This window comes from Danio rerio, chromosome 12 (genome assembly GCF_049306965.1).
Source record: "Danio rerio strain Tuebingen ecotype United States chromosome 12, GRCz12tu, whole genome shotgun sequence".
Lineage (NCBI taxonomy): Eukaryota > Metazoa > Chordata > Actinopteri > Cypriniformes > Danionidae > Danio > Danio rerio.
This window is the reverse complement of record NC_133187.1, coordinates 50,922,269-50,932,500: the sequence shown is the minus strand read 5'-3', so window position 1 is coordinate 50,932,500 and position 10,232 is coordinate 50,922,269. Positions and strand designations below refer to the sequence as shown.

At 38.1% G+C, this 10,232-nt stretch overlaps 2 protein-coding genes and 1 long non-coding RNA gene across 8 annotated transcripts in view; 1 reads left to right on the top strand and 2 right to left on the bottom strand.

The window, feature by feature from the left end:
* Positions 1-2,560, bottom strand: part of syde1 (synapse defective Rho GTPase homolog 1) — a 40,976-nt gene extending 38,416 nt beyond the window's left edge. The window contains exon 1 of the mRNA XM_691479.11: positions 2,312-2,560. Within this exon, the coding sequence (XP_696571.7) occupies positions 2,312-2,396 (85 nt within the window). The 5' untranslated portion in view covers positions 2,397-2,560. The remainder of the gene's footprint in view (positions 1-2,311) is intronic.
* A 1,748-nt stretch (positions 2,561-4,308) lies between these two features.
* Positions 4,309-10,232, top strand: part of cyp4f3 (cytochrome P450, family 4, subfamily F, polypeptide 3) — a 22,718-nt gene continuing 16,794 nt past the window's right edge. The window contains 2 exon segments of the mRNA NM_001089541.2: positions 4,309-4,635; positions 9,978-10,122. Coding sequence (NP_001083010.1) covers positions 4,483-4,635; positions 9,978-10,122 — 298 coding nt within the window. The 5' untranslated portion in view covers positions 4,309-4,482.
* LOC108191761 (uncharacterized) overlaps positions 9,754-10,232 on the bottom strand; it is a 26,855-nt gene continuing 26,376 nt past the window's right edge. For 3 of the 6 annotated variants that reach the window (XR_012388277.1, XR_012388278.1, XR_001800722.4), the window contains one exon: positions 9,930-10,135. This is a non-coding gene — a long non-coding RNA (uncharacterized lncRNA). Of the gene's footprint in view, positions 10,136-10,232 lie in introns of all 6 variants that reach the window. The other 3 variants (XR_012388276.1, XR_012388279.1, XR_011017496.2) reach the window with 2 other exon arrangements.

Here is a 10,232-nt window from a genome sequence, read left to right as displayed (position 1 = left end):
TAAAGTAGTTCCAGCAGGTTTAAAGCACATAACAGCTCCATATCACTCCGCTAAATGATTAGATTTATTTCACAGCTAAAACAGTCAAATACTCGATTCTGATTGGCTGATACTCTCAGGTGTTTGGTTATTGTCAGATAAATGCACAGCTAAAGTAGTTCCGGCAGGTTTAGAGCACATTACAGCTCCATATCACTCCGCTGAATGATCAGAATCACTTCACAGCTACAACAGTCAAATACTCTATTCTGATTGGCTGATGAGCAGTCTCTGTGTTTGTTTATTGGCAGATAAAGGCACAGCTAAAGTAGTTCCAGCAAGTTTAGATCGCATTACTGCTCCATATCACTCCGCTGAGTAATTTCACAGCTACAACAGTCAGAAATCATACCAGAATTTGCATGTTCAGTTTACTTAATGTAATATAACACATTTCAAGTGTTACAAAATGTGTCTTAACTAAACCAAGTTACACCAAATGTACTAATTTGCAACTAATAAGATTATTTAAAATGATAAAATCATGCTTATATAAGAACTTGACATTGCTTGGTTCATTTAAATAAATTTAAACTCAAAAAATAAAGATAATCCATTAACTTTTACTTCATTCGTTTTGGATAGTTAGGTTTAACATTAAGTAAATTTGACATGTTATCGACAAGTTAATTGTACCTGATATAAGATAGTAAAATTTCCTTGAAATAGGATTTTTAAGCAAATCTTAGGAGTATTTTTTCATTGTATAACAGTGGTTTGTTCTGGAGACAATCCAAAACTAATATTGCTGAAGGGGTGAATAATATTGACCTTAAAATGGCTTTAAAACTATTAAAAACTGCTTCTATTCTAGCCCAAATAAAACAAACAAGACTTTCTCCAGAAGAACAAATATAAGAGGAAATACTGTGAACAACTCCTGAATCTGCTCAACATTATTTGGTAGCATCTACACACTTTACATTAATAAATTAAATGGTGAACTATCCCTTTAAGATATCGAGCATGTTTGTTATGGTCTTCAAATGAATGCACAAGAGACTCCAGCTAAACTCTCTGCCATCGGAGTCATAATAAGAGCATTTATTCCTGCTCCGCAGTGTTTATATGCTGGAACACGAGTGCACATCTGAGGCGACGTCACAGTAATGAAGGCATTATATAACACACACACACACACACACTCACAATGCTTTCTCAAGATCCAGCAGCATTAGTCACCCGCTGTCCACCGTTCCATCAAAATAACCTCATCACATGAGAAAGAAGCATTAAATCCGAGACAGAGCTCTCTTTGTTAGATATACAACACGAGCATTTCTCCAAAAGCAACTCATCAATTACAGCAGCACGACACACACTCACTCAACATCTGAGAAAATACATGTTCGTGGAGCTACATTAATTCAAGGAAACGAGTTATGGCAAAAACACTGTGTTTTTAAGAAAATAAAAACATTATTGATTTTTTTAATCTCAATAACTTGTGCGAGATTTAGATAAATCATTGAATTAAATGCAATAAATGCGAGTCTTTTAAGAGGTAAAAATGAGATGTCCCAATAAATGTGCATTAAATTCAATTTCCAAACGTTATTTTATATATAGGCCTATAAAGAAAGCAAGTACAAGAAAAGTCCCTAATTTATGCTGTCAAATATAATATAAATGCAAAGATATGAGTGAATTAATGTTAATCTTCATTTAGCATGACAGATATACTTTAAAACTTTTTGGCAAAGCAGAAATATTTCATATCACAATTAATAACTATTTAGAGGGCAAACTTGACCTTAAATAGCGTTTTTAACGCATAATTTTGTTTAAACAATAGTTGTGTGACATACAATAATATAACTTCTACATTTTCTAGTAAAATATGACCATATTTGTTGAGCAAAAAAAAAAGTAAATGCATTATAAATACGTAAAAAACTGAATCTGTGACACTTATTTGTATATTATTGCACGTTTTACATATTAAATAATTATTATTGTATACTTTAAAGACTCCTTTTGTCTTTGATCCTCATACAAGTTTTTAAAAACTTCACACAATTGCTCACACATAATGAAAATCAGCCATAAGTGTCAATAAGCACGCAAAAGTACACAATAACACTATAAAACCTGACATATTAGTGACTGACAACATCTCATATTCCAGAAGTGAGCTCCAGTTACAGATGTAGCTCTCCACATCATCACTCCAGCGCTAGTCTGCTCTCATCATAACTTTAGACAGCGGTAATTCTCCGTATTGTTAATGATGCAGTATAGTAAATAAAGTGAAGCAGTGATTCTCCCTCACCGGTGAGTTTGGGGTCGGTTTTGCGGCGGAATCGCTCTTTGGCCCGGAGTTTGGAGAAAGTTCTTCTGAGCAGCGGCTCCGCCATCGCTGAAGCTCCGCAGCGGCGCTCATTCAGCTCTCCTGCGGGACTGAACAGCAGGATCCCGGTGGAGAAACGCGGACAACCGGAGAAACGGAGCTGGAGACGAAAAAAGCTGAAGAACAGCGACTCTCGCGCTCATGATGCCGAGCACAGGAAACACATTCCGCGCATTCCAACGCAGAGACACGCGCACGCGCACCGCGGGGTACCACGGGAGATTGAGTCCACGGAGAGACGCTCAGAAAAAACAAACATTTACACAGCTCAAGATCAAAAATAAAAAATGATTTTACAGTAAGCGCAATCATTTTTGTATATTTTGCTACCGTTTATTGGGTTTATAATGTATATGTCTAATAATAATACAAATATATTGTAAATATTGATCAAAAAATTTTAGTTTTTCTACATTGGTTTAGTCTCATTTCTTGAAACAGAAATGACATTCTCAAAACATAAACAAACCTCCAAACCACTTGGCAATTGTTCAAAACAGACTTGATTTTTTCATTCATTTCATCAAATTGCAAATGTCCAAGTACATCTTACTTTCCCAAAGATGGGTTGCGGCTGGAAGGGCATCCGCTGCGTAAAAACTTGCTGGATAAGTTGGCGGTTCATTCCGCTGGGGCGACCCCGGATTAATAAAGGGACTAAGCCGACAAGAAAATTAAATGAAATTTGTGTGTGGTTGATCATTACAAAAAAAGGAGTTACCATTTCCTTGGCAGTATGAGCGCAATAAGTGACATCAAACCTTGGAGGATACTCTTACCCAGAAATCCTATTTCTTTTTTTTCAGTTTTATACACGGTTGTATTCTGTTAGCTAGACAAAAACAGTCCAGTAACCATTGTCAGTGAAGGACTGTGGGCTAAGGCATGAGGGATATTTTAGTGGTCCTTTGCCATAGTGACAAAACATCCTAACGCTTTGACTTGCAGCGCTTACACAATGCAGGGAAGAAGCATTTTGGGGGCACTGACTGTTTAAATGAGAAGGAAATTTAGTTTTGACACGAGTGAACTGTTTTGGGAAAGGTATGAGCTGTTGCAGGTGAACCATGGTGTTGTGCCGAACCATCCACATTATTATGGCAAAAGCACCAACAGTGTTGAGAATGTCCGGTCTGTTTCAAGAAATGAGCCAAAGCAGTAGAGGATATTTGCCATTTTTGTGGCACTGACTTTCTATATGGGAAAGGAATTTCGTTTTGACGCATGAGTGAACTGTTTTTGGAGAGGTATGAGCTTTTGCAAGTCAGCTATAGTGTTTTGCCAAATGATCTTAGAACTTTGAGAATGTAATTTCTGTTTCAAGAATTGGAGAAATGGAGAAACACTGTAAAATATTAAAATGTATGTAAAAAGTATTAAAATTTATACATTAAATATATACATATAAATGTAATAATTAGTGCTGTCTCACACACACACATACACACACACCCATTTATATATTCATTCATTCATTTTCTTTTCCGATGGATGGATAGATAGACAGACAGACAGACAATGTTTGGCCATTATTAAAATAAATGACTAAATCATCGTGTAACAGCAGCGCCATCTGCAGGTACAAATAAAATAAAGAAACTTTGGTCAGCAAAAACGAAACAAATAAATAAACTCGCACACGCTAAACCACTTTCAGTCGTTCCCTACATAATTTGCCTTTGGTTCAAACTTGAATACAGCTCATTGACTATATTAATCCACAAATGAATGCCGTATCATATATTAAACCCCTTTAAACTGTCTCTCTGCGCTGGTCTCGCGGAGTCTCTGCATGCACCCTGTCAGCAACAGCATTTCATCAACTTTCAGTGCCGTGCAATAATCCAGCGAGTTTCACAATCGTGTATTGTGATGTACAGTAGCCTATAAATGTGTGTGTGTGTTGCACATGAGGAAGCGGAACTACAAGCGCAGTGGCTCATCATAAAGCCTGAATAAACAAAGCTTAAAGAAGTGTTGGTTAGCTTGGCGTGTGCACGCGTCGCAGTCTGTGCTGTTCATTTAGAGTATGTGCTGAAGGTGTTGAATAAGTGCGCAGGTGTGTGTGTGTGATCACTGATATACTGTAAATGATGCTGTTCGGACTCTCGGTAACCGGGATCCTCGCGCTCTCCGTTGCCGCGCTTCTTTGCGCGCTCGTGACGCGGATCATTATTAACCGGCGCGCGCTCCGGTGCTTCAACCAGCCGCCGCTCAGGAACTGGATTATGGGCCACATGGGGCTGGTGAGTTAATCTGGAAAATACTATAGTAAATACTAGTCATATTTCATAGTTCACATTTGTCAATGAATGCGCCAGCATACTGTTAACTATAGTGAACTTATTTACATTAAAGCAGTTACAGTAGGAGCATGTTTAGGCATGCGATTTGCATATTGTTTTCGTATCCAGCATCAAGGGCGGCACAGTGGTTAGCACTGAGGCCTCACAACAAAGAGGTTGCTGGTTCGAGCCTTGGCTGGGTCAGTTGGTGTTTTTGTGTGGAGTTTGCATGTTCTCCCCGTGTTGGCGTAGGTTTCCTCCGGGTGCCCCGGTTTCCCCCACAGTCCAAACACATGCGCTATAGGGGAACTGATCAACTAAACTGGCCGTAGTGTATGTGTTTGTGTGTGTGTGTGAGAGAGAGAATGAGTGTGTATGGGTGTTTCCCAGTGCTGGGTTGCAACAGAAGGGCATCTGCTGATTAAAACATATGCTGGAACTTATTTACATTAAAGCAGTTACAGTAGGAGCACATGTTTAGGCATGCGATTTGCATATTGTTTTCGTATCAACAAAGAGGTTGCTGGTTCGAGCCTTGGCTGGGTTAGTTGGTGTTTTTGTGTGGAGTTTGCATGTTCTCCCCGGTTTCCCCCACAGTCCAAACACATGCGCTATAGGGGACCTGATCAACTAAACAGGCCGTAGTGTATGTGTTTGTGTGAGAATGAATGTGTATGGGTGTTTCCCAGTGCTGGGTTGCAACAGAAGGGCATCTGCTGATTAAAACATATGCTGGAAAAGTTGGTGGTTCATTCTGCTGTGGTGACCCCTGATGAATAAGGGACTAAGCCAAAAAAGAATGAATGAATTCCGGCATCTTCTGCTTACCTCTGGATAACGTTCAGGAAACGTTTAGATAACATTTGCTCAAACCGTTTATGGATTGTTAGATTTCTCACTCCGTGCTTTTTAAAATGTAGCCAGTTTTTTCACAGTGTCTAGAAAACATTCAACATTAAGACACAATATAACATTTTTAAAACGTAACGAGAGCGCTAACAAAATGTTCCTACAACATATTTATTCAATTTCCTTCAGTTTAGTCCCTTTATTCATCAGAGGTCGCCACAGCGGAATGAACTGCCAATTATTCCAGCGTGTTTCACACAGCAGATAAACATATTTAAAATATACCAATTTAAATATAAAATTTTACCAATTTACATTTTTTATATTTAATTTTACCAATTAAATATAAAATTTTACCAATTTAAAATATAAAGTATGACTAACTGTATTAGTTACACTGAACAGTGCATTGGTATGAGATTTGGGACGCAGCTCTATGCAGAACTCGAATAATTCAAGGTAGAGTAACTGATCACAAAGATTTTATTTATTTATTTTTAATATTTTAATTAAATTTTTTTATTAATTGTTAACAAAACATACAGGCTGAAAAAACTACATGATGAAACATATCAATGCAAATAGCCCCACCCCCCTCCCCTGCGGTCTCTTGAAACTGGGGTATATAATGAATAGAAGTTAACATAAAAACAAAAACAGAATACAGTATCAAATATCAGTTAAACAAAGCAAGGCAAACTGGATCCTGATCATTTCTTTGTGCAATAAACAAGGAGATTTTGTCAGCAGCTAAAGTCCAGATCTGTAATGTACTCATTTGTACCGAGTTCACTCGCGCTGTGGATAACTCCAACATTATAATGTCTTGAAGTTGTACCAACCACTTGTACATGTCCAAATTTTGTGGAGATGTATTTATTTATTTCTGTTAAAGCCCGCACATGGCTATAGCAGGTAGCCTGCACATACCTGTGCGAACAGCTGCAACCCAGTACTGGGATACACCCAAACACTCATACACTACGGCCAGTTTAGTTGATCAGTTCCCCTATAGCACATGTGTTTGGACTGTCGGGGAAACAGGAGCACCAGGAGGAAACCCACGCCAACACGAGGAGAACATGCAAACTCCACACACACAGAAACACCAACTGACCCAGCCGGGACTCAAACCAGCAACCTTCTGGCTGTGAGGCCACAGTGCTAACCAATGAGCCACCGTGCCACCCCTTACAACATATTGTTAAATACATGAAAAGACTGATCCACTTTAATGCTCTCGTTTAGACATAAAGAATCTTTAACATGGATTATTTTCATTGCACATGTTCTTTATAGTGTAAATAAGGTTATACAGATGATTAAAATGTCCTTTACACTATTAAAAAAGTGGTTCTTTAATTAACTTTTCACTAAAAAGGCTCTTTTGGGGCAGCAGAAATAGCATCACTGTAAAAAACCCATTTTGGTTCCTCCAGACATCTTTAATTTCATGAGTATAATCAGATCGCTTCATATAGTAACACTACTGTTTTTCTTCAGCACAAAAATTTAATGTACAAATTCAAGTTTTGTAATGCAAATTTCATCAATACAGTATTTATGTAAATCTTTCTCTATATACTTGCATTTACAGTAGTCAGATGGTGAACTGTTTATCTTGTACTATATTGTTATATATTTGTTTATCTAGTTTAAGACACTATATTTTGTTTATCCGCACATATAGAATGACAATAAAGCTCAACTAAATATACGAATACAGCAAACAAGAACTGCCAGTGTGTACGTTTGATCTATGATGACACTACGATGGGCGGCACGGTGCCTCAGTGGTTAGCACTGTGACCTCACAGCAAGAAGGTCTCTGGTTCGAGCCTCGGCTGGGTCAGTTGGCGTTTCTGTGTGGAGTTTGCATGTTCTCCCCGTGTTGGCGTGGGTTTCCTCCATAGTCCAAACACATGCGCTATAGGGCAATTGATTAAGTATATTGGCCGTAGTGTATGAGTGTGAATGAGTGTGTATGGGTGTTTTCCAGCAGCTGGAAGGGCTTCCGCTGTGTAAAACATGTGCTGGGATTTTTGGCGGATCATTCCGCTGTGGCCACCCCTGATAAATAAAGTGACTAAGCTGAAAAACAATGAATGAATGTATGATGTCTGATGGCTTTTTGATAGTAATATCACACATTTCCAGTGCAGTTTGATTACAGCCAGGTCTCACTCTCGGTTTTATAGATGTTGAAAGACTCTTGGTGTTGCACAGGAAAGATGTTGCTTCATAAAACAGAGGAAATGTTTCTAAATGAGTGAGAACTGCAGGGAACATGCTCTTAAAAAGAGGAAAGACCGTTTATCTTGCATTAAAGTTGCACAAGACTAAATGTAAAGAGCAACACTGAAAACTAGCAGATGAAGCAGAAAAACAGGTCTGTCCACGAGTCTGTCCCACGAGAAATCATCAGATAATCCCCTAAATAATGACTGAAACAATTCAAAATGGAACAACAGTGGAGGTCAGACTCTATCCAGCAAACACTATTTGAGGTTAAATGATGGTTAATAGATGATTAAAAGTAGACATCTTCTCTCTAAACCAATATTAAGTTTGATCCAAAGATGCAGATCATCTTTATGTGTAAAACTGGAATATGGCATAAAAAAATATGTGAATAGTTGGATGGATGGCTATATTGAAGGATGGATGGAAATATGAATAGACAGATTGGTTAGATGGATGGATGGATATATGGATGAATGGATTGGTTGGATGGATGGATGAATAAATAGATAGATGACAAATGGACAGACAGACTGATACATGGATGCATAGATAGATGGATCGATATATGATGGACAAACAGATAGATAGATAGATAGATAGATAGATAGATAGATAGATAGATAGATAGATAGATAGATAGATAGATAGATAGATAGATAGATAGATAGATAGATAGATAGATAGATAGAAAGACAAGATAGATGGATGGATGGATGGACAAATGGATGGATGGATGGACGGACGGACGGACGGACGGATAGATAGATAGATAGAAAGACAGAAAGAAAGATAGATAGATAGATAGATAGATAGATAGATAGATAGAAAGACAGAAAGATAAATAGATGATAACCAGGCAGTCAAATATATGGATGGATTGGTTGGATGGATGGATACATGGATGGATACATGGATCGATAGATGATTGGATGGATGGATGGATAGATGACGAAAAGACAGACTGATATATGGATGGATTGATAGATGAATTAATATATGACAGACGAACAGACTGATAGGTGGATGGATAGATGACGGATGGACAGACAAATATATGGATGGATTGGTTAGATGGATGGACTGATGAATAAATGCATGGATAGATAGATGGTTGGATGGATAGATGACGAATAGACTGACAGACAGATATATGGATGGATAGACAGGGTAGATGGATGGATGGATGACGAACGAACGGACAGACTGATATACTGATGGATAGACGGATCGATGGATTGATATATGACAGACAGACAGATAGAATGATGGATCGATGAAGGACAGGCAGACAAATATATGGATAGATTGGTTAGACAACAGACGGACAGACTGATATATGGATGGTTAGGTAGATGGATCGATATATGACGGATGAACAGATGGATGGATAGAAAGATGATGGATGGATGGATGGATAGATACATGGATAGATTAGTTAGATGGATAATAACAAATAAACAGACAGACTGATATATGAATGGATTAATAGATAGATTAATATATGACAGACAGACAGATGGATGGATAATGGATGGATGATGGTTGTTTGGATTAGTTAGATGAATGGATGGATTGGTTTGATGGATAGATGAATGGATGGATGGATGGACGGACAGACGAACGGACGGACTAACAGAGTGACAGATAGATAGATAGATAGATAGATAGATAGACAGATAGATAGATAGATAGATAGATAGATAGATAGATAGATAGATAGATAGATAGATAGATAGATAGATAGATAGATAGATAGATAGATAGATAGATAGATGGATGCATGAATAGATAGATGACAAATGGACTGACAGGCTGATATATGGATGGATGGATAGATGGATCAATGGATGAATCAATATACAGTATGATGGACGGACAGACAGACAGATAGATAGAAGATAGACCGGACAGATAAATAGATGAGCGGACAGAGACAGACAGATGGATAGATAGATATACATAGATGGATGAATAGATAGTTTGTTTGGTCATTATTTTAAAGTTATTTACTAAGCTTCCTGTAACACCAGCGCCATCTGCTGGTACAAATCAAACTTGAACTATGAGCATGAATATTAAACGGTTATTCAGGTTTTTGTAATTGGTTACTCTACTAGTAGCAGCATAACTCGTGCTCCCCAATATTACACATACACATGTGTACTGATAATGCTTTATTCTGTATGCGTGTGTTTATCTGCGTGCTTCAGATGGGTCATAATGAGGAGGGTCTGCAGCGTGTGGATGATCTGGTGTGTAAATACGGTCATTCCTGCTCCTGGTTTCTCGGCCCCTTCTATAACATGGTGCGTCTGTTCCACCCGGACTACATCAGATCCCTCCTGACCGCCTCAGGTGGACAACACACCTGTCAAACACACACACATCAAGCACACACACACACACACATCATACACATATAACTGGTGATTTCTCCTTGTAATGTGAAGCACACAAGATTAGAT